The sequence below is a fragment of the Rhinichthys klamathensis genome, unplaced genomic scaffold (genome assembly GCF_029890125.1).
Source record: "Rhinichthys klamathensis goyatoka isolate OS25496 unplaced genomic scaffold, OSU_Roscu_1.1 h1tg000174l_1, whole genome shotgun sequence".
Lineage (NCBI taxonomy): Eukaryota > Metazoa > Chordata > Actinopteri > Cypriniformes > Leuciscidae > Rhinichthys > Rhinichthys klamathensis.
Genome location: NW_026606704.1, coordinates 1,088,944 through 1,115,000, shown reverse-complemented (window position 1 = coordinate 1,115,000; position 26,057 = coordinate 1,088,944). Strand labels below are relative to the sequence as shown.

Genomic DNA, 26,057 nt, shown 5'->3' with positions numbered 1-26,057 from the left:
GCTAATAGTCATTGGCTAGTATGCCATGCAAGTTTTTGCATAATACCATTTCTTTAAGGTCGGAGGAAGAGGACTGAACATCAAAACAGGATTTTTCCTTAGTCATAGTGAGCAGTGACTCAGCATGATTCTCGTAAACCCCCCTTATTCCCGAACAAGTAGATACAGAAAGATTTCTTGTCTTTCTAAAAGCCTCTCCTTCAGTATGGAGACCCGTTTAGCAGTTTATAGTTTGATAAAATTAGGATTTTAGCTTTTAAAGACGGCATGGTCTTTTCTTGGAACAAGAATGAATGTGGGCGGGGCTTGATTTTGTTCATAGGGAATTGATTGGATGGTTGGATGGTTGTGGTCTGCTATTGGTGGATCTCATGTGAGTGACAGGTTATAGTCCCGCCCTCGTCATCAGAGAAGACAAGCTGCAAGAGGAAGTTATTCTGATTCAAGATTACCAGGCAAGATTGCACAGATAAATGATTTATAATAAATACGGCAATATTCCATACAGAATAAGAATAGTAAATAGTGCTCTTTTTTACAGTAATGCACAGTAGTTCTGTCACCTCATATCGTCACAGCCGATCCCTCCAGAGAGCTTCATTTAAACATCTGAGTCCTAATGGCTGAGGCGGTAATCAATACACATCACAGTCATGTGACCCGAACTCTCTTCTGATCTCTCTACTGGCCATGCAACATTATCACACCATTATCTTGTAAATCCGGGTTTGGTGGAGAACATCCTGCAGCTAATGCATCTCGCCAGTTTTAACTCTCTTGCTTGCCGCTTGAGACGTTTAACCTGATAAAGATAAAGCTCTTATAATGCCATGCTGATGTAGACACGGGCGGCTGGATCAAGGATTTGCTGGTTAGCTCGGTGACGTTACTCCTGTTGGTACATGCCGTCGCTACACCATCTGGACTCATCTTTCACCATTAGGGGCTTTCGCACAGTTATGGGAACGAGCCACTAGGGTGTTTCCCCGAGAACTAATGGTTCCCCTTAGCCTGGTTAAAACCAGAGCATTCTCAGTTGTAACTGAGTTATGGTCTGGCAAAGCGTCATAGACAAATCATTTCCAGAGGGGCGTCACCAACGGACGTCGCGGATAGACCTAAACCCAATCAGAGCGATGAAGGAGATGGCGTATGCAGAGCGGCGGAGAAACATCTCCGAGTGTTGTTCTTTGCTCGGTTTTTAACTAAAAGGAAACGTTCAAATGGCTTAAAACAGCCGCGATAGCTGATTGGAACGAGTGATGTTCGACGGCGGCATCCATCTTTGTAATGTAGGCTACAAAATCTGCTTCAAAACCCCAGCGCTGTCGTCATCGTGTAAAGCCCGCCCCAACGTTTCTGATTGGTGCCTCGATTTCGACGGATTGGAAATGGGCTTGAATGAGCTCTTTGCCAGACTAACTTTCAGAGCAAATCTAAATTTGCCGGAAGTTGTCTGGGCTTTTCCAGGCTAGGTTTTCCTGGTTGCGTTCGCACCGCCAGTAGGAGCTCTGAAGTGACGTGAGACTCGCTCGTTGTTGAGACTTTTATTCTGACAGCGCTGAGAACGACTGAACACACAGCGCTCGCATTCTCCGTGTTCATTAGTTTACGATCTGTCTAACAGTCTTGTCTAATACGTTATTAGATAGAACTGTTATACATAGAAAGTAGACAGTAATGAAAAGGTATTAGCATATGCCATTGATGTCCAGTGTTGCTGAGCAGAAATACATAATCATGTTTGGCTTGGTCCCTCAAAGTCGCGTTGGGTTTTCTCCTCAGCGTAAAGGCTAAGATGCTCATCTATCACTGTTTTAGATGTTCGTAGAGTTAGTTTCTGGAGTAAATATATAGGCTATAATCTGTGTTTACACAGCTTTTGTAATAATGGCGGGTACTGGTGTTTCACGTGCGTTCGGCCAGTTAGCCTACACTAACGTCACTGGTTGTTCCTATAGTGCTGGTTTAGACCGACTGAAGTATAAGCTCGTTTATTTCCCCCATAAGGAGTTCCTACAACTAAATCATTCCTAGTTCCTGCGGTGCGAACACGCCAAAATCCAGGTACTTCACCAATAGTTCAAGGAACTATGAAAAGGTTCCTCCGGTGCGAAAGCCCCTATTATTATCAAAGATGCCGTCTACATTTGCTTTCGTCAACAGGACAAAGAAGTGAGGAAAGTTTCTGAGTTTCGACCTCGATTCAGCATGTCCATGTTTTCTGACTAAATGTGGTTTCTGAAAGCAGCAAACTCATTGCAAATATGAAACCCAGCTAACAAAAATATGTTGAAAATTAAAGGGATAGTTCACTTTGAAATTAATTTCTGGTGTGTTTTAGCTTACCTCAAGGGCATCCAAGATGTAGGTGTCTTTGTTTGCGCAGTAGTTTCAATTTTGATATTTTTAGGTCAAACCGTTCTTGTCTGCCAGTCATATAATGCAGGTCTATGGTCACCACCTCAAAGAGCAGCACAGAGAAGTCCAAATTAAACATGATTTAATGACTCGTAAATGTAAGTACACATTGATGGCCTAAGACACGAAACGAGCGGTTCGTGTGAGAAAACAAACAGTATTTATATCGTTTTTACCTCTTGTAACCACAGCCACGTCCAAGTGATCTGAGGGCGCCGGCGCTTCGGTCTGTGCGTTACAAGAGGTAAAAACGATATAAATACTGTTCGTTTTCTCACACAAACCGCTCGTTTCGTGTCTTAGGCCATCAATGTGTACTTACATTTACACATTGATGGCTTTCTACAAAACAAAACTTAATAAGTGGCCAAAATTATGTCTGACCATTCCAAATGTTTTCGATATATTGGGCTAGGGATGTGCATCTCCATAGCTGAGGCCGATGCGATACGCATCTCGATGCACAGCCAACGATACGATACATTAATAATAATGAATAGTCACAAATATTATACATAATCAGCAAGCACTTCATCAACTCGCCGGAGACACCAACTATCCCAGCTATTTTATCCCATGCTTCGTTCTTTTGGTCCCTAAGCAAACAACGTCATGTCATAAATGATGGGTAAGCGTGCGCTGAGAATAGGCAATATAAAAATGCTGTCATTATAAAAGGTTTAGTTTCAATGTATTGCTTGTTTTTAGTTTACATTTCATGTTGTGACACTTCTCTTCTCTCGCACATAATGCTGCCACGTCAGAGCGGCCAAAGCTTCGCCTTTGTTTCCCATGTATGTGATTGGCTGAAGCCTTTTCTGTCGCCGCAAAAGTAAAAAAAAATCGACATCGAAGCGAAAAAAAATAAAAGTCGTTTTTTCGCCGCAGCACATTCGCGTTCGGTGTGGAAGCACTCGTTACACAAACAGCTGATCAAAAAATAAAACTATCGCGCAAATTAAATATTAAATATTACTATAGTAAGTACATGTAGTAACATGTAACTGTGTCACCTTAAAATAAAGTGTTACTAATGTTTTTTTTCTCAGTTATGCGAACATTAAGGGAACGTTTCATTTTGCTGACATTATGGGAATGTTACTTTGAATGTTCGATCGTTTCATTTTATTTATTTTATTTTTCGTGCTATCCTGTAGAAGTGGCAGAGATTCTGTATAGCACAGTAGTTTCAGTTCTTTAGGCTGTTTGTTTGGCTCATATGAAGGCGTTTATGTCAGCTGGGAGGATTCTGTGTTTCGCACGCTGACCTTGCCTTGCCTTCTCTCTGCTGTGGAATGAGGAGAACGTCAATGCCTGGTTATCTTGCATGGCCTTGTGTGTTTGTTCCTAACGTTTCTAAATCTTGTGACATGGTCAATTTCATTCCATTGAAAGGCAGATGTGCATCAGTTCGCTAGGTATTCCCAACAATGCAGCCATGAAGGCATTTGATTTCCAGACATATGGATGATGTCAGCAGCCCTATCATTTGTGTTGCAGTTGTTCAGTTGTAAACAAAGATTTTCAAAGTACATTTGTTCTGTACTACACCTTCATTATCATTTACTGGGTTTTACATACCTGTGTCTGCAAGCCTTTGCTAAACTGCATTTATCATCATGCAATGCAGACATTTATGAGACATGTGTTTTGCTTAAAAGTGAATCTTAAAGGGTTAGTTAACCCAAATAGGAAAAGTGTCATCAATTAATTACTCACCCTCATGTCGTTCCAAATCCACACGACTTTAGTTCATCTTCGAAACACAAATGAAATGATAGTTTTTATATTTTCTCATCGTTGTACATTCATTGAAAGTCCAATCAACCTAAATTTTCAAGCTTTGAAAGAAACCCAAATGAGAGAATGATCGCTTGAAATGATGAATGCCTGGTTTCACAGACGAGGCTCGAGTCCAGTCTCAGACTGAAATGCATGTTTAAGCTGTTTTAACTGAAAGCAGATCTTAAAATATGTTTTAAAGATTCAAACCAGCAATATTTGTTTCTAAGGCACGTTTATAAAAGCTAGTTAAATGTCCTAATTGAACTAGAGCCTAATCCTGACTTAATTTACTCACATATACACACTGATCAACACACATTAACATGCTCAACGAAAGCTTGCATGAGAATAAACCTCATTGGTTCCCGAGTTGTGGATTCCCATTCTTGTTTCCTAGTTGGACGTCTGACTTAAAGTGGGATTATTTTTGTTAAAATTCACTTTTCAAAATCGGAAGTTAGAAATTTAAGCTATGTATTGTGAATTGCAGCGTTAAGGCCCTTGCACACCGAGGCCCGAAATTTTCGTATGCGTTTTTTTGATTCATGATTCATATTCATATTCATGATTCGGTGGCTCTGAATTGTCAAAACACCATTCGAACTGCTTGCTACGGATGCGAAAATCGGAAAATGCAGAAAATCGAACCCGATCCGATTTTTTTTACGTAACGGACGCGAATTTCGGACTCAGCATGCAAGGGCCTTAATGAGTCAAAATCTAAGAACAACACTTATAGAAAGTGATTTTTCACTAATATATACAACAGGATCTGCATTTTCATGGGTTTAAATAAAATATTGTTGTTATAAGATACAATAAAAAAACCTCTGTGCATCAAAACGACTTTTTCCTGGTAAAAAATAAACTTGATTTTCAAAAGTCAACAAATTTGCGACAGCTGAATGTAACATTTTTGACTAGCTAAACATACCAGTCTCTGAGTAACATGCACTTTATTTAAGCCACAAAATAAACTAAATATAATAAACTATGAAAATCAAACATAGTTCACCCTTCACGCACGTTATCATGTCAAACTAAAAAATGTTCCAATAAAAGATGAGAAACATTTGACTTTTTTGTTACGTTTAATTGCCCGTCAGCAGATTTTGACTCTAATCCTCGGAAAGGTGTAACACATCACCCAGTAATTATGAGTAAACGGGAACAGGTTTGCTTACATGGGTTTGGTGTGGGAACTTTTACTGGTTCTCAGTTCTGGGTGGATGTTTACTGGACCAGATCAACATATCCCACTCCCAGGGTGAGAGGAACAGTGAGCGCTGAGGTCCTGGTGTCCTGGTGTGTGTTGTGGGGCCTGGATCACTTCAGACGGACGGTCCCTGCAATTAGTGTTGTGCAAGTTACTCTGAGTGCAAAACCCTTGGTAAATGTCCAGCGGCAGCTGTTGCATGTTGAGAGTGCAGAGGTCACGGTTATTATTAGAGTCACGATTTGGGGAAAAAATCGAATTGCAATTTTTCTAAGAAGAATTGCAAGATAAAATGGAATTTACACACACACACACACTCAAACACTCACATGCTTGCGCACACACTCACACACACACACACACACACACACACACACACACACACACACACACACACACACACACACACACACACACACACACACACACATGCATGGGCACACACACCCACACACGCTCACACACTTACATCCATGCGCACACGCACACACACGCATGCACACACTCACGTACACACACACACACACACTCTCATATGCATGTGCACACACACACACACTCACACACTCACACACACACACAAACACACACACATGCATGCACACACACACACACACACACACACACACACATGCATGCACACTCACTCACTCACTCACACACACACACACACACACACACACACACAAATCAAGATTTGCTGTGCTTGTTTGTAGGACTGCACAATTTGGCTAAAACTAATTGTATATCATTATGGCTGTGGAAATGATAATAATATTTCAGTGTCGCGCTTCACTCTGAAACACACAGTGGATATATTTATTTACTTCAATTGCAGCTTATCGTGATTTTTTTTTATAATCCACACCCCTCCTGATCATCTGTAATGACACTAAATGTGCTCAAACCTGTGTGTTATGTGCGCTTTGATCATGAGATTTCCAGATATTTCACGGCACCCTAATGAGCCCAGATGAATATTGGCACAATAACTGGCACAGATACAGCAGGTGATGACAGGAGATCTGTGTGTTGTTGTTCTGTACATGGCACTGCTGAACTGCATGCAAAGTCCTTCACACACTCACCGAGGACAGAACATTGTGCTTAACGAGGCGGAAACCTTCAGGTTACATATTACTGTCAACCCCAAGAAGCTGAGACAAACAACATGAGACAGAATTATATGCTAAAAATTGTACGAGTTTGTTTTCAGGGTTTGTAACACAAACACAAACAAACACGCTCACACACACGCACACACACACACGCACGCACGCACGCACGCACACGCACACACGCACGCACGCACACACGCACGCACGCACGCACACACACACACACACACACACACACACACACACACACACACACACACACACACACACACACACACACACACACACACGCACGCACACACACACACACACACACACACAGGTTAATATAGTATAGGTTAATGGCAGATAAGTTAAAAGTACTGAAAACGGATATTATAGTTAGTTAACTAAAACAGGTAAAACCATAAAAAACATTATCTCAGCTTCTTGCCGAGGCAATATTTCTTACTTTCATTTAGTTTAACTTGGTGGACTAAAATAGCTAAAACTACAACTAAAATAAAAATTAATAAAAAAAATATATAGACACATTTACAATAAAACTCATAACAATGACAACAAAATTATTACAACTTTAAATTAAAATGAAATGAAACCGGAAAATATAAAAAAAACTCATCTAAATCAAATCTAAAATTACCGTGTTTTGCATTGTGATCCTATTTTTAAAATAATTTATAGATATTTTTTCATTGTCGCCACTGAAAGTAATAGAAATTAAGATGAAGAAAAAAAAAACTAAATCTCTAAACGCTTAATTGCTATAAAAGTGATGTTTATCTAAATAGTTTTCATTTTCTTTATGCAAAATAGAGAATTTATATTTTGCTGGATAGTTGACTAATTCCTGTTGTAATGTGATTTGTTTTCTGTGCTACTGTCATCATATATACACATGTACATCCTATATACACCATCATATATATACTTGTACATCATATATACACTCACCTAAAGGATTATTAGGAACACCATACTAATACTGTGTTTGACCCCCTTTCACCTTCAGAACTGCCTTAATTCTACGTGGCATTGATTCAACAAGGTGCTGAAAGCATTCTTTAGAAATGTTGGCCCATATTGATAGGATAGCATCTTGCAGTTGATGGAGATTTGTGGGATGCACATCCAGGGCTCGAAGCTCCCGTTCCACCACATCCCAAAGATGCTCTATTGGGTTGAGATCTGGTGACTGTGGGGGCCATTTTAGTACAGTGAACTCATTGTCATGTTCAAGAAACCAATTTGAAATGATTCGAGCTTTGTGACATGGTGCATTATCCTGCTGGAAGTAGCCATCAGAGGATGGGTACATGGTGGCCATAAAGGGATGGACATGGTCAGAAACAATGCTCAGGTAGGCCGTGGCATTTAAACGATGCCCAATTGGCACTAAGGGACCTAAAGTGTGCCAAGAAAACATCCCCCACACCATTACACCACCACCACCAGCCTGCACAGTGGTAACAAGGCATGACGGATCCATGTTCTCATTCTGTTTACGGCAAATTCTGACTCTACCATCTGAATGTCTCAACAGAAATCGAGACTCATCAGACCAGGCAACATTTCTCCAGTCTTCAACTGTCCAATTTTGGTGAGCTCATGCAAATTGTAGCCTCTTTTTCCTATTTGTAGTGGAGATGAGTGGTACCCGGTGGGGTCTTCTGCTGTTGTAGACCATCCGCCTCAAGGTTGTGTGTGTTGTGGCTTCACAAATGCTTTGCTGCATACCTCGGTTGTAACGAGTGGTTATTTCAGTCAAAGTTGCTCTTCTATCAGCTTGAATCAGTCGGCCCATTCTCCTCTGACCTCTAGCATCAACAAGGCATTTTCGCCCACAGGACTGCCGCATACTGGATGTTTTTCCCTTTTCACACCATTCTTTGTAAACCCTAGAAATGGTTGTGCGTGAAAATCCCAGTAACTGAGCAGATTGTGAAATACTCAGACCGGCCCGTCTGGCACCAACAACCATGCCACGCTCAAAATTGCTTAAATCACCTTTCTTTCCCATTCTGACATTCAGTTTGGAGTTCAGGAGATTGTCTTGACCAGGACCACACCCCTAAATGCATTGAAGCAACTGCCATGTGATTGGTTGACTAGATAATTGCATTAATGAGAAATTGAACAGGTGTTCCTAATAATCCTTTAGGTGAGTGTATACACTTGTACATCATATATCAACATGCTTTACAACTTATTCTTTTCCCTTGAAAGAAAAGGTCAATGGTGGTCAAGTGAATGTGATGTTTTTCTATGATTACTTCATCGCTTCACTTTTCAAGGCACACATGCTGCGTCCTGATGCTATAGATTGTTTTTTAAAAGCTTTACTGGATATTGTAACTTGAATACCCAAGGCTTTTGCAGATATCATGCGATAAGCGTCTGATTTGATGTGGGATGCGTGTCAGGCATGTCAAACACACACTATCACATATTTGTGATGATCTCTTCATCAGTGAAGCGTGTCGTTTCTGCAGCACTAGCGGCACTTTGGAAGACATTTTACTGATTCGTATTTTAAAAAATACAAAAGAAACCTTCAAACAAGCTATTCAGCAACAATTTCTGTGCACTCCTGTACACACACACACACACACACCAGGAACACCTCATATGCCTCTGTGATTTATGAACCGTAATGTGTTTATAAGTGATCTGAGGTATCGCAATAAAACGGCTTTAGTCACTTTTGATTATTGCGTGTCATCATCAGGCACGGGCTTGTTTACTTTCGCACAGACTTGAGTTGAGAAATATCAAATAAACTGTAAAGAGTCATGAGCTGTAAAATGAGCTATTTATGAGTGTAAGTGACCTTTAACTCCAATTTAGCCTAGATACTGTCTCCTGAAGTATCCACAGTAAGTGTATCTCAGTTTTATGGAGAGTTGACTCATTGGTACAGTATGTGGAAGAATGCAGATATAAACACATGTTTCTGGCCTCCTGAAGGGGGCACCGTTCCCCTGTTTGTTAAATCACTACCTCGTTCTTCAAGAAAGCTTCTGCCTCAAGATGTGTGTGTGCCACTAGTTTTATTTAAATGCAAGACCTGCGAACATGCATTTGAATCATGTAAGACCACAATAAGACTATACTGTAAGTGTAACATTACTTGTGTAAAGTTGATTAATTTTTGTGTTAAAAGAACTTTCTCATCGTTGATTATTATAACCAGTTACTAATGCTTGATTCTCATTCAGCCATTATTTATTTATTCTGCAAGCTATAACTCTGATGAAGCAAGTGTTCGGCTGGTCATGTGATCTGAACATGCCAGACCTCATGACATTAAACACATTTTCTTTTCTTTTTTCTTATAAATGTAGCCTATGTTAATTTTATGTTCAACTTTTTTAATGAGTAAAATCATTAAGCAGACGGGGCATTGCTTGACAAACCTGTTTGGAAACAGTCATTATGTTTTACTAGTGGTGTCGCCAGTGATGCAGAAATTATATTCAAATTTAAAGTACAATAGTCTCTAAATGTCACACTCTGGAAGTTGAATGTATTGTGAGTGTCATTTCATGTTAACGATGTTAATGACACTGGAATCACACACAATTGTTCTGATGATCTTGCGGTCATTCATCTGCAATGCTTCCATGTTTTAAAGAGCATTACGTCTAGACATCTCCTCATCGATGAGATCAGGACACGTCCCAGCTAGGCTGATGTCTTCAAACACGTCCTGTAGGCTGATGTCTTTACACACATTCATGAATAATGAGGTGTAATTAATATGAGGTGTAATAAGGTTGTTTTGATTTTTTTCCGCAGCACTGATTAAGTCACAGCTCACATGGACTGATGGCACTGAAATACTGACTGCAAACTGTAAACTGCCTCAGATTCTTTTTTTAAATGCAAAAAGTATGAATTATGGAATTATGAGAATTTCAAACTGTAGCTTTGTCTATACTATCGTTTTGTCTATGTCGTTGTTCGTTCAGGATATCTTTCAGATATCTCAAAAATAATAAAAATATGTGTTAAGAAAGAGTCAAAAGTCAAGATCTTGAAGTGGAAGGATATTGTGCTGTTCCAAACAACTTGTAAAAGGTTTGCAGAAATAAAACTTTTTTAGTATATTTTAAAATTGTAGAGTAAACATTGACACATTTTGAATTCTTAAGCAATATGACTAAATACAAACGGCAAAGTTTAGGAATCGGAAGCATAGGTACATTTCCTTCATTATTGTTGTGTGTGTGTGTGTGTGTGTGTGTGTGTGTGTGTGTGTGTGTGAGTTGGTTTATGTGATTTATGAGGACACAAATTTGTATAATGACATGTGTATTACACTGGTATTACAACTTATGGGTGGTTTATGAGGACATTTCAAAAGTCCTCATAAATCAAATGGCTTAAAAAACATAAAAAACAATGTTTTATTAAAAAATTAAAAATGCTGCATGTCTCCTGTGATGGGTAGGTTTAGGGATAGGGGCAGTGTAGGGGGATAGAATATACAGTTTTTACGGTATAAAAACCATTACGCCTATGGAGAGTCCTCATAATGCTGTTGCACCAACATGTGTGTGTGTGTGTGTGTGTGTGCAAAATGCAGAAGCAGATCCCAAAATTGCGATGGTTGACATAGTGATGATTACTATTGCAATGGTTTCATGGCTATAACCAAGAAAAAGAGACCAACAGCGTATTATGTTATTAGATGTTTTTGACGAAAGACTGGAAACCTATTATTGTCCAGTATTTTTCAGTCCGGTCTTTATGCCTTCATAGAAAAGGACAGTAGAGAACCGGCAGAAAGATATTATTTGGAAAAATGTCTGTTGTTTTTGTCCACACAATGAAAGTCAATGTGGTTTTGGACCCCATTGACTTTCCTTTAATGGACAACACCAGTTGAAACTTCCTTTAAAATATTTTCTTTTATGTGTGATTTGTATATGTACAATTCTGAAATACTTAGATAACAGATCACTCTAAATTGTAATAATTATGCACTTATGCATTTTGTAAAGCTGCTTTTGTCAAGATTGTAGTGAAAATGAAACGTGAAATCACCGATTGCATTTTATTTTTCAATTTGACAGGGATGATGCACTGTCACCGTGAAAATGAAAATTTAATTTTCAATTTTGTCACATATTTTGCGTACAGTTTTCTGTAATGAAATGGTTAATCTGGTTATAGTTTATCATTTTTTATCATTTAATAGATTTATTTAATTTTGGCAGAAAATGCCTTCCATATGAAACGATGTGAGATGTGAAAAGCGCTATACAAAAAAAAAGTGAATTGAATTGAAATGAATGCAGACGAAAGAAAGTCATACAGGTTTGTAAATGATGACGGAAACCCTTTAATGCAAAATTGAAATACAATTTGATAGTCATTCCCATAAATAACTGAAGTCTGCGTGCACGAAACGGGGTTAAACGCTGTGTAAAGGAACGAATCGCTCATTATTTGCTTAAAGAAACAGGCCCGTTCATTGCTGTGTGGAGCGTGTGTGTGTTGCTCAGCACAGTCCTCGTGTCCTCAGAGGCTCAGCTTTGGGGAAACTCACCGCAGAGAGCCGTCCTTACGTAAACATTCACCATGAAGCGGAGTCTGTGCTGGAAAACCTGACGGGACTCGTTCCAGACGCCTGTGAAGGAACACTGAAGGGAGAGACGAGTCCCGACTCACACACACACACTCTCGTGTCTGTAGACATGCTGGAAACACCTGAGCCGGGGCCGATGAGGAGAGACGCTCTGCTGGCGACGCTCATGTGCTGCATGGGTCAGTGTTCCTCCGGGCTTCGCTGAAGTCTGCAGGTTTTAGCTTGATTTTTCATTTTCCGGATCTCAGAGTTCATCTGTGTCAGCGCTGAAGGGTTCGAAGTGCGCATGTTTGGCTGCTGCTGTCGGCTTGAGTCGGCTGGTGGGACACGGACAGACTCTTGCTTTGCTCTCTGGTTATTAGAGGTGTGGCTGTTGCTCATGCTTGGGATTAAAGATTAGAACAAACCCCAAATAATGTGTCCTTACCGAATGACAAGTATGGCTGCGTTTTACATGTATGTCGAGGTTTTACCATATTGGTTAATTGGCGGATATTAGAGACTACTTTAATTCAGTGGTATTGATCGATGTTGGATATATATTGGCTGATGCTTGATTATGCTTGCTGTTTTCCTTGATGATTACATTTTGAATGCCAAAAAAATATTTAATGCATAGCATTTTAAAGGGATAGTTCACCCCAAAATGTAAATTCTGTCAGTAATGACTCTCCCTCATGTTGTTCAACCCCGTAAGACTTTCGTTCCTCATCGGAACACAAATTAAGATATTTTTGATGAAATCTGAGAGCTGGATCACTCCTTCATAGGCTTCTAAGGGATTGAAACTTGCCGGTCCAGAAAAGTTATTAAAGACATCGTTAAAATAGTCCGAGTGACTACAGCGGCTCAACCTTAAGTTTATCAAGCGGCGAGAATACTTTCTGTGCGCAAAAAACAAACAAAAGTAACGACTTTATTCAACTCTTCATTTCCTTCTCTGTTGGCCTCGAGTGAGTTCGCGTAGTGTAACAGCGCAGCGCTTCTGGGTTGTACGTCACACGCAGGCTCACTATTGGCCGACGCTGGTCATGTGTGTGTGATGTGTGTGACGAACAACACAGAAGCGCTGCGCTTTTTTTGTTTACTGACAGAAGTTTCTTCTTGGGGTGAACTAACCCTTTAAGATTAATCGTAAAAAGATGGCTCCCGATTTAAACACCCACTCGATCTTATTCCTAAATGACAACGATATGCTTGTGTCTATTAAACCTCGTCATGTTGTTATTAAAGCAGTTGTCATGTACAGTAGAGGTATGAAACGGCTTCACAAACACTCTTTTCAGCCACACTGTATCGTTATTTCTGCCTTACAAATATTCAGATGATCACAGAAGTGCTGGGATAAACGTTTATAGTTCAGATATAAACCCTGATGTCTACAGTAGTGATCAAAGTAGAGCAAATTGCCTTTTGAAAGTAACTCGATGCTTCAGATAATGATTGAATCGATTACATCGTTACACCAGTAGGCGACGACACGTGACTGTTAAAACTGGATTTGTCATTGAATCATTCATTCAAGAGATCCTTCAAAAACGCTGATTCATACAGTAATGAAACAAGTCTTTATGAGTGAGTCATTGAATCATTCACTCAACCGTTTTGAAAAAAATATATTAATTTAGATTAATTAAATGTTTTAAAAGGACTGCAGCAATCAACATTTTGTCAGAACCTCTAGTAAATTACATGTTATTTTGTTTAGTTGTCTGTTCAGAATCATGATCTCTGTTTGAAACAAAAATAAAAAATTATGATTCTCAATTTGTCTAGAATCGTGTAGCTCTAATTTAGCGACACTTTTAAATGTAGCAAAACAGAAATAAAGGTCATTTGTTCATACTGTACATAATGATGTTGTCATGCCTAAATTCATTTTAAATGATTTTAAATATTTATATTTTTTATTTATTAGAGGACAAATTAGTGTTGTTGTTTACTAAAACTAAAACTATTAAAAGTTTATTTTATTAATTTACATAAAACTTAAAATGTAGATGGAAAACTAAAACTTAAAAAAACAAATGAAAATTAGACATACAAATAAATGAAAGGATCTAAAAACAAAAATGAATAAAATTACAAAATCCGTAACAAAATAACTAAAATTGACTAGAATTTTATGCAAAATAAATGCAAAATAAAATGTTTAGTTAATACTATAGTAGTAAAACTAACACTAAAATATCACTGCACACAGTATAGCATTTATTGTTGCCCATTAATTATGTTCTGATTGCTGTTATTGTATGACATTACATCACATTCACATCTTTTTAAATGGATTTTGAATGGGAAAATATCCTTTTAAATCTCACTGGGAGTGGACACCAAATCCCAGATGACGTAGCTGTGAAATAAACATGACATGCGTCGCATCGCACAGCGTTTTCAAATGTGTTTTTGCATGATCATCGTGCTAATCTTTGTAATATCTCAAATCATGCTGCATGTTGAGGCGAAATGTGCTGTGACTCTTCCTAAGCCATCAGACTTTTCTCCTGACAATCCCGTACACTTACATTTGAAGCAGAGGACCGTATCCAGAGAGCAGAATAGCATGTTCAGCAGACACGAATGCATAGCAACACAAGTTTTCACAGGCAAACGCCGCAGATTTCCCCCTAAAACATGTAGTTTTAGTGCTAGCTGCAGGTCATCCCTCTGTTTTAATTGACACATGGTGAAAGAGTCCGAGTTTCTTCACAATCTCTATCCTTTTCAAATATTAATGTGCAACACGTAACAACTGGTCAAGTGATGACGATGATGAAGATGATGATGACTATGTTTGATTCCGGGCATCTGAATGGGTGGGCCTACTATATTAGACTACATTGCCTATAATAAAAGATAATGAATTTCAAACCTGAACCAAACATATTTTTATTCAAAGATCAACAGTCTGTCATTAGTCTTTAGTCTGCCACAAAAAAACAACATTAAAATCATGAACTCACATGACATTGTGGAAAAACAACAACAATGACTGTTGTAACAGTGCGTAAATCGGACCTTTCAGGCTTTAGCCATTCATATTTTGAAGGAAAATTTGCTTATCAATGCATATCTAAATTCGGGCGTACGGTATCTTTGTAGAACTTAAAAAAAAGAAAAAGATTGGAAAATTTGGAAAAAGATTGGGGGGACGACTCGACCTCCACGGACAGTTTTTAATGTTTTATCAGACTATAACTGCTCAAGATTTTGCTTTAGTATAATTTTTGGGACAATTACGGGCCGGATTCGGGACAACAGCTTAGATTTCGGGACGTCTGGTCACCCTACATCTGCATGATGTTAAGCACTTTTTAAAGGGTTAATTCACCCAAAAATGAAAATGATGTCATTAATGACTCTCCCTCGTGTCGCTCCAAGCCCGTCAGACCTCCGTTCATCTTCAGGACACAGTTTAAGATATTTTAGATTTAGTCCGAGAGCTTTCTGTCCCTCCATTGTAAATGTATGTACGGTATACTGTCCTTGTCCAGAAAGGAAATAAAGACATCATCAAAGTAGTCCATGTGACATCAGTGGGTTAGTTAGAGTGTGTTGAAGCATCGAAAATACATTTTGGTCCAAAAATAACAAAAACTACGACTTTATTCAGCATTGTATTGTCTTCCGGTTCTGTTGTGGATCCGCGTTCAGTGCCGCCGCTGACGTGTGTCTGGTGTGTGTGTGTGTGTGTGTGTGTGTGTGTGTGTGTGTGTGTGTGTGTATTCTGGTTCTGTTGTGGATCCGCGTTCAGTGCCGCCGCTGACGTGTGTCTGGTGCGCCCAAATAATCTAAAATATCTTAAACTGTGTCCCGAAGATGAACGGAGGTCTTACGGGCTTGGGACGACATGAGGGAGAGTCATTAATGACATCATTTTCATTTTTGGGTGAACTAACCCTTTAAGTTTGCATTGCTTTTTAAATGAAGATGATTGTTCACTGATGGGGTTTTGAAATACTATTTGCATTTCCATTATCCTGCTGGTTTATTAAAAGACGAGTCCTCTCACAGCTAAGCTGTCTGTGATGCGGGCGTCTGTTGCCATGGACACAGGAAACAAAACACTGTGGTCGGGAGAGCTGTGTAATGGAAGCAGGAGTTGCCCGGGATTCAGTCTTTCTCTGTATTTAGCTTTCACATCCTGTCCAGAACTTTCTAGATTAGAAACATGACATTACAACATGACAGAAACATCACATGTAGGGTTGCCAACTTCAGAAAAGACAAAAATGGGACAATTGTGGTTCTTTACAGGAAAATAAGGGACACTCAAAATATTTGTACTGTATCACACAGACAGTACATGTCATTTCAGGTTTGTGTGTTTAAAAGATATTAGATATTAGATTCTCAGATATTAAACACAATTGTTTTGCTTAACCTATTTATGTACAATTTAATTCTAAAATGAATTTTAAGGTCACACACACAAAAAAAAAGTCACATTACACACAAACCATAGTTCAAAATAATAGCATTTATCTGAAATAGAAAGCTTTTGTAAGACCGTAAAACCTGTTGAAGAGAAAATATCTGACCACATGGTCTATTGAGACAAAGGACCTTGGCTAATTAACATCTGAACTCTCTCACACACACACACACACACACACACACCTCTTCCCCGCATCCCCCACTCTCGCAGTGACACATAAAAACTCACATAAGAATATCTATGGTTTAATGTGAATGATTATTGTGTTTAGTATCATTTTAAAGGTCTCAGGGTGGCTGGTACATATGTCTCATTTCCAAATAAGTAAAACAAAAGGAAATAAGGGTTTTAAGAGTTTAGGAATAACTGGCACACAAAGGAATGTGGTCTAGGCACTCCCAAAGGTGTAAATTCATGAATGCTAATTTCCACTGTTCTTAGCAAAATGGTTCTTCTACCCCCAGTGAGTCTGGGGGGGGGGGGGGGGGGGGGGGGTGAACACAGTAAATTTCCACTAAATTCAAGCTTTACATCTGGCTATATAAGGAAAATGCAGCGAGAGCTCAGGGCTCTTTCTGTATTTCAGATAGCCCGTGAGGTTTAGCTCATGTAGTTCTTAAATGTTGGGTTTGCATCTATTTCTCTTATCCTAGAGCATTTGATGTTTTGTATTGATGATATTTGAACTGATTATGAAATTGGCATAATACTTTTACCTGACATAATAAATTGTTATATTTGATTATTCTAACAGACTTTGATATTATTTTCCTTGGAGTTAAAAGGAACAGTCAAACATTAACGTATACTTAATGATGCACAGATATCATTGAAAAAACACTTTCATTTTATGGAGTCAGATGAAACGAGTTAATACATAAGATAATGTATTGCATTTAATTATACATCCCTTTGCCATTGGAAGAGACGGAACGCGCATGTGACCTTCACCGCTAATTTGAATGCCGCCCTTGGATCGAATTAGTCGGACTTACACTTTTGTAACATTATACACTACATTTTAAAGAAATTAAAGAAAGTAATAGCCTTTTATTCAGCAAGAACGCATTAAATTAATCAAAAGTGACAGTAAAGACATTTATATGGAAGCTTGTTTCCGCCACAGAATGAACAATAAAAAAGGTAATTGCGACTTTTTATCTCACAATTCGGACGTTTTTTCTCACAATTGCGAGTTTACATCTCGCAATTCTGACTTTATTTCTCAGAATTGCGAGATATAAGGTCAGAATTGCGTGTAATAAAGTCAGAATTGCATGATATAAAGTCGAAATTGCGTGTTGTAAAGTCAGAATTGTGAGATATAAACTATTCTGAGGGGGAAAAAGTTCGTCTTTTTTCCCCTTAATTGGCCTGATAACTCGCAATTGCGAGTTTATATCTCACAATTCTGAGAAAAGATGTCAGAATTTCGAGATATAAACTCACAATTATGTGTTATAAAGTCAGAATTGCGAGATGTAAACTCGCAATTGTGAGAAAAAAAGTCCGAATTGTGAGATAAAAAGTCGCAATTCTGTCTTTTTTTCTCGCAATTGCGACTTTATTTCTCACAATTCTAAATTCATATCTCGCAATTGTGAGATAAAAAGTAGCAATTATTTTTTTTTATTCAGTGGCGGAAACAAGCTTCCATACATTTATAATGTCAAAAAAACTTTTTTATTTCAGATAAATCTTCTTTGAACCTTCTATTCGTCATAGAATCCTGACTTATTTTTTTTAACATTAATAATAATCAGAAGTTTCTTGAGCAGCAAATCACATCAGCATATGATTCCCTCAGGAAGAGTTCATGTTTTCTTGCGTGGCCGATGTTAGACTCATGAACAATAATCACGTTGTTTGAATTCGCCAAAACTGATTTGCCGAAATCAAAACCCGGCCGGACAGTGGAAGGGATTAGCCGTTAGTGCGAGTCCGGATCGAACCGGGAGCGACGACAGCAGAGGATCCTGTTCTCAAATCAAACAATGATTTGTCCCAAAAGAATAATAAATTCTCAATGTAGAGTTTGTGATTGGTATGATCTGATGTGCGTGAGGCAGCGCTGTGATTGGATGATGACCGGTGTCGTGATCATTCTCAAGTGTCGTGTTGCTGTTGAATCAGTCAGTGGTTAGATCAAATTAGGCCCAATATACGGGAGATCCCGGCTAATACGGGACAGTTGGCAACCCTACTCAAATGCCAGCTAACATTAGTATGTTTTTCATCAGCTAACATTAGTATGTTTTCCAGGTTGTAGTTTTTGTAAAACTAACCAGAATGGGTACATACTATTTTAATCTAATGGCGTTTTTATATAAGACATTACATGTATATTTTATATTTTATACATTAAATTTTCAGATTAATACATTAACAGGTCTTCCCACTTCTTGTTCAAGTATGGTTTTCTTTTTGAAATAAATTAATTTTATGTAGTGATGTGATGCACTGAAATCAATTTTGTACTAAAACACCAAAACCAAAATTAAAGTTTACATTTAGCTGAATGTTTAAATATATATATTTTTGGAGTGCAGGATATAAACATTTCAAAATAAGAGTCCCAATAAAACATAAACACAAACTAGTATCATGCTAGCCTAGCATTTGTTGTATTGCTTTTATGATGATTTAAAATCAATAATAGTTTTACAATCATCTTTACTGTAATACAATAAAAGTATTCGTGCCATTGGTTGAGCCAGTATGAGGTGTAATAGCCAACTGGATAGGGATAACGGATGGGCAAATGAAGCACAGAGGCTTTCCCCTGAATGTTTCGGGAAAAGATTCGCCATTTTGTGGCCGGTCAAATTTATAGCAGCCATGTTTATTGATTCGTTCAAGTCATCTCGTATAGATCGTATTAACAAGTTGAACGCACTTGAACACCACCACAATGTCGTAAATACCAGTGGGAAGCTCGGGATTTTCTCTAAGCCCCGATCTTCACGAGTTGGGGGCGTGTCAGTGATAAACATGGCGGAATACCACAATACTTAAGGTATTCAGTGTTATTGTCCGGCTTTTCTATTTACAGCGCAGTGAGCTAATGCCTACACACAATATGATGGCATTATAATATAACAATGCAACATGTATGGCAGTGGCTTCATAAAAAAAAAAAAAAAAAAAAAGTAGCCTACACCTGATGCACATTTCTTTTGTTCTTTATTTTCTAGAACAAGAGTTTAAAAACCGTACTGTATTTTAGTGTAATTATTTAAGAGAAAGTACTCCGCCATCTTACACCGACGAAAGTGACTTGAACGCAGCACATGAGCAGCGCCGTTGTTTTAGCACAAATAAAAGCCTGACAACGCTAAATATTCAGTTTTCTGATAATATAATTCACATATTAAAGTGTGGCAATAAATGTAACAATTATATGAATACTAATTATAAAAATACCAACAGAGTTGTGCTTGATGCAAGTAAATGTTGGTGTAATTATTTTACTGTTTCCAAGCTGTTTATGTGTCAGAATATATGATCATGTAACATAGGCTATGGGCTTATTTATAAAAAAAAAAAAAGTGGTAACACTTTTCTTGAAGGGGTGTGCATAAGACTAACATGACACCTTCATAATCATTACATGACACATGTTATGAATATGAAGGAAGTTTTATGCATGTTTGTGACAACTGTCATTAAGTGTCATTCGCTCAATTATGACATTTTTAATGCAAATATGACATTGTTTGAGATGTCTTTGTTATGACACCTTGACATAAACCAATACATCATAACCTGTCAGTGTCTTTGTCATGACAACTTGACATTACTAAGACAACACAACCTGTCATAAACATGACATAGCAGATTAATTATCAAACTTAAGAAACCACTTAGCTTTATTGGTTAACATTACATTAAACTGTCAGGTGGTTGGCTTTGACATTGGCTGTCATAAGACCATTATAACTGTTTAATGACAAATTCAATTTGTACCACTGTAGTTGAGGTCACGAAAAATATTCATGACACAGTTATAATGTCCTCATGACAGCCAATGTCAAAACCAACCACCTGACAGTTTAACTTAATTTAATGTCAAGTTGTCATGACAAAGACACTGCCAGGTTATGATGTTATGGTTTCTGTCAAGTTGTCATAACAAAGACATCTTAAACAATGTCATATTTGCATTCAAAATGTCATTATTGAGCAAAAGACACTTAATGACAGTTGTCATAAACATGCATAAACCTTACTTCATATTCATGACATATGTCATGTCATGGTTATGAAGGTGTCATGTCAGTCTTATGTACACCCCTTCAAGTAAAGTGTTACCGTGAAGCATTCAAGTGACTGGAAAGAAAGTGAGGCTTCGTTTTTCGCTGATCACGTGTTTCTCTGAAAACAATACGCGCTTCATGAGGAATTGCGCTACGTACTCGATACGCGCTTTGAAGCTTCAGTGTCAAATCTTACTTTCTCTGTACGACTAAATCTGGCTCATTTACATTTGGACATTGTCCTTATGTTCATTAATGTGCATTGTCCCTTATTAAATAAATAAACAAACAAATGTAACATCACTACAACTGGATATGATGCCAATGCTACATTCATTCTGAAAGCAGTCCTAACATCAATCCCTCTTGTTTTTCAGATGAAAGAGACAGAGTCCAGAAAAAGACTTTTACAAAATGGATCAATCAGCACCTCTTTAAGGTACGTCTGCTTCTCTTGTGTGTATGGCATCGGGGTTGTGTATGACTGTTGGTTGGAGAAACAGAACAATATGTTGTGATCTGAATTTTAGCAACAAACAAACAATTATAAATGTACGAACGATGAACTCTGAGAAGGAAGGTGTTAACATGTGCTTTAGTTCTGTTTGGGTGGGACCTGGAAACACTTCATTAGTTCTTCAGGTGTGCCAAAGTCTTCAGGGCATTTACAGGACAACCTTAATTTCAAAATAGAGTCCCATAATAAATGTTAGATCACATGATCAGTTTATTAACCGTGAAGCACATGCTTCGCATATCCCATGATATGCAGAATATACCATTTCTTCTATAAAAAGCAGTCGTCTAGCTCATTTTATTGTGACTAACAGGTATAATATTACTCAGTCAAACCTGTTTTACTTTCAGTATTTTCCATACGAGATTTAACTACCTTTTCAACTCTCTGCAAAATGTTTTGTATTCATTTAGACTTCATTTCAGGCACTCCTAGGCAACAAACTTATCCAAGATGGCAAGTAACAGCATGTCCGGTGATCTTCAATTTAAGACACATCTGCAATCAGATAGACTTCATAGATAGATTTGTTGTTATTACTGTCATTATAATTACTGTCAATAAGGTAGCAAGATAATTCACCATAAAGAAAAACAAGTAATAACATGTTGGATAATTTGATATGATAATTATTATAGTTTACTCTGTGGAAAGTTCTACATGACTTGAGTGAACTGTTCAGAGAGGATTATTATATATTGGGGGTGTAGCGGCACATGTATTCGCCTCGGTACAGACGTCACGGTTCGGTTCATACACTCAAGATGATGAACACAGTCAGTCACAGGCGATACACACTCCAGTCCAGAAGGGGGCGCGCGCGGTAATGCAACACTGTTTGCTAACCGCCACAACAGGAAAAAGAGCAGAAGAAGAAGAGATGATCCGAGTTTAGATGGCACACAAGAGCATAGATATCCATAATAAAGGCTAGATGTCTCGTCCGCGCTGCTGGCCAATGGAGGTCGGCCATCTTGTCACAGGCAGCTTGCTCACTCTAACATTGTGTTTTAATGGTGCATGTACTTTTTAAATAACGATAACTTGCTCAATTTTCTACCGATTTTCAAACGGTTTGGTTTGTTATAAACGTCAGAGATGTAGTTATGATACTGCATACTTATGAATAATTATAACCATGGACTTCCATATGAAAATAACATTGAACAGAACAGATAGGTCCAATGAATATACACACGCACAAGGTATTTATGCTATTTATGTTAAATCAATATATAGGCTACTAAAAGGTCACGTTAGCTGTTAGCCAGCTAATAACTACAACCACATCCACAAAGATTGTAATTTAGACAAAAGATTAGTTGTCATTAAATCGTTATTGGTGTCAGTAAAACCTATATAATTGAACAGCTCGATTAGCCTTGATAACTTGCGCAAGTACTGTAGCCGTGATACACAACTGTGCTGCACGATTAAGTCGTTTTTCGAAAAGAAAAGCTGCAATTTCAACATGTTCAAGCATCCAGAATTAAAGCCACGTTAATGTTTTTAAGAAACCAAACCGTTTGTAAATCCGTCAAGATTTCAACGAGATAAGAGTATTTGTGTTCGTGCTGATCACTCATCTTACATCAGGCACAACAGAGCCCGCCAGAAAGCTTGCCTGTGACAAGATGGCCGCCAGTGATGACGATAGAGACTCCGCCGTAAGACATCTAGCCTTTATTATGGAGATCTATGCACAAGAGCTAGTAGCCCATATGCCGAGTTTCCAGTCATTTCTGTGATGTGCTCCACTAACTTCACGAAGGGAAACCAGGACGGCAGAAAGAAGCATCCTCCTGTTTGTTTTCTTAATGATTTGGTTTATTGAGAGCACACAAATAAAAACAGACCCTTTACAGTTTCCAATGATGTCTTACTCTAATCTGTATGACCGTACAGGTGAAACTCCCAAAATTATATTATATAGACTCATTACATGCAAAGTGAGATATTTCAAGCCTTTATTTGTTATAATTGTGATGATTATGGTTTACAGCTTATGAAAACCTTTTCACAATATTCTAATTTTTAATTTGGGTTTTTCATAAGCTGTAAGCCATAATCATCACAATTATAACAAATAAAGGCTTGAAATATCTCACTTTGCATGTAATGAGTCTATATAATGTATTAGTTTCACCTTTTAAGTTGAATTACTGAAAGAAATGAACTTTTGCATGATATTCTAATTTTTCGAGTTTCACCTGTACATGACGGAGTATTTCAAGTTGTTTCTGCTGTTATAATGAGACAGAATCATTTGGCATTGTGTCGGTTTGTGTCATTGAAGGTCTCACTATAGTCCAGTGATGAAATATGTGTGTCCTGGAAATGGGAAGCATCAGGTGCCGCTTTACTCGCTGTGAAAATGTGAAGCAGGCTCTTCTCGCTTATCTTTCTGTGATTTCTTGAAAAGGCATTATATTGAACTTTTGTGCATACGCCACTATCACCGCATGTGAATGAATGTTAATCTCTGTTTAAGTCAGTACAGATGATGCGGCGGGTACACAGTCATGTTGTAAATCTGTATTGCAAACCCCTTCATGTTGCGGTTGTTGTTGTTTTTGGCGTATACCATAGAAACCAATGCAGATTTTCCGGAAAACGAAAGAGCGCCACGGGACACACAAACCTGAACTGAACAGTCGTGATACACAGTGTGGACAGTCAATAATTTAGATCCGATTCCAATCGGATACACAAATAATCAGATTAAAGACTTTGGTTAGACTCTGTATAGTTGTGCGCTTTACTACAGCCACACATCAGTGACAGTCGGACAATATAACAATAAATCATATCAATATTTTTCTTCAACTTCAACTTTTATTTATTTATATAGCACATTTAACAGCAACGTTGTTGCCCAAAGTGCTTCACAGTTAACTAAAACCAATAAAAATATTGTATAAAAACATGTATCAAGCCTAGCAGATGAAGGCATGACTACACACTCTTAGACATGCCCCTCACACAACTGTTTAATGAGTTCAGTGTAGAGAGAAATACAACTAGATAAAAATAAGTTATAACTACAATGTACAATACCCTTAACTAAAAGCTAAGGTAAAAAGATACGTTTTTAAAACTGAGTTTTTAATTTTTTCCAGCACAGATATCAGTATTATTACACATTTTGCAGTTTTGGAGTCACCTCTACTACTAATATTTGTTATGCTAGCACTAGCAGCTCATGGTAAAGCGTGACGGACTGACCCAGATCCCAAGTTTAAACATCTATTTTAGTCATGCAGCTGTGGTTGCTGGGAATCATGAACGCGAGGAGGACCTGGGTGAAAGCAGGTCAGTAAGGCAGAGAGGGGACTTCAGCGGTGTGGTATTCAGGACGACGGTCACACAGTAGCGAAAGGCCTTCGGATGAGACGTCTGTCGTTAGCCAGCGTCTCACGGGAGCGCTAGTGTTTACTGTTGGGAAACGCTACAATCCTGTATGTGTATGTGAGGGATAAAAGAGCTTTCAACACAGCAGAAGGGATGATTAGTTGTGAAAAACATCCTCTTACAATGACAAGCAATGATTATTTGACTATGACTAAATGATTAATATCTGTTCTTGTTACAGTAAGTGCAGATATGAACTGGTTTGGCGTTTGTCAGAACTGCTGGTGAGCTTAAACAGGCCTTTTTCAAGGTGCACTGGTGTCTCACAGTCATAACACGAGCGTGATCAGGTCCTTTGTCTTGTACAGTTTTTATCAATCGCTTTGGCTCCATTCTCAAATGAGAGTTTTTCTCTCAAAACAATAAGTTCAGATCTCTGAACAATTAGTTTCTCGTTCACATCAGATTTAAATTTCTTATTGATTTAAGCAAATTGCATGTGCTTTGTCACGTGTGCAAAAGAGTAAGTATAATTGTCTACAATTTGCACAATGACTAAATGCATACGGCTTGTCAAATATTTTTTAATTTTCAAATACCATTCATTTCTGGAGATGATTCCCAGTGAAAGGATCACCTGCGAGTCCTTAAAGGAAACTTATTTATGACATGATTGTCATAAATTCTCCTGTATCATAGATAGATAGATAGATAGATAGATAGATAGATAGATAGATAGATAGATAGATAGATAGATAGATAGATAGATAGATAGATAGATAGATAGATAGATGGAAAGATAGAAATATAGATAGATGGATAGATAGATAGATAGAAGGATAGATGGATAGATAGATAGATATATAGATAGATAGATAGATAGATAGATAGATAGATAGATAGATAGATAGATAGATAGATAGATAGATAGATAGATAGATAGATAGATAGATTGATAGATAGATAGATAGATATAAAGATAGATCATTTGATAGACAGACGGATAGACAGATAGATAGATAGAAAGATAGATCAATAGATAGATAGATAGATTGATAGATAGAAAGATAGATCATTTGACAGACAGATAGATAGATAGATAGATAGATAGATAGATAGATAGATAGATAGATAGATAGATAGATAGATAGATAGATAGAAAGATAGATCAATAGATAGCTAGATAGATAGATTGATAGATAGAAAGATAGATCATTTGATAGACAGATAGACAGATAGAAAGATAGATAGATAGATAGATAAATAGATAGATAGATAAATAGATAGATAGATAGATAGATAGAAAGATAGATCAATAGATAGCTAGATAGATAGATCAATAGATAGATAGATAGATAGATT

The 26,057-nt window shown here is 37.8% G+C and overlaps 1 protein-coding gene across 1 annotated transcript in view; it reads left to right on the top strand.

Annotated features, from left to right (window-relative positions):
- The window catches only part of dst (dystonin), a 243,432-nt gene that overhangs the window by 23,459 nt on the left and 193,916 nt on the right, over positions 1 to 26,057 (top strand). The window contains exon 3 of the mRNA XM_056260168.1: positions 21,205 to 21,266. Within this exon, the coding sequence (XP_056116143.1) occupies positions 21,205 to 21,266 (62 nt within the window). The remainder of the gene's footprint in view (positions 1 to 21,204; positions 21,267 to 26,057) is intronic.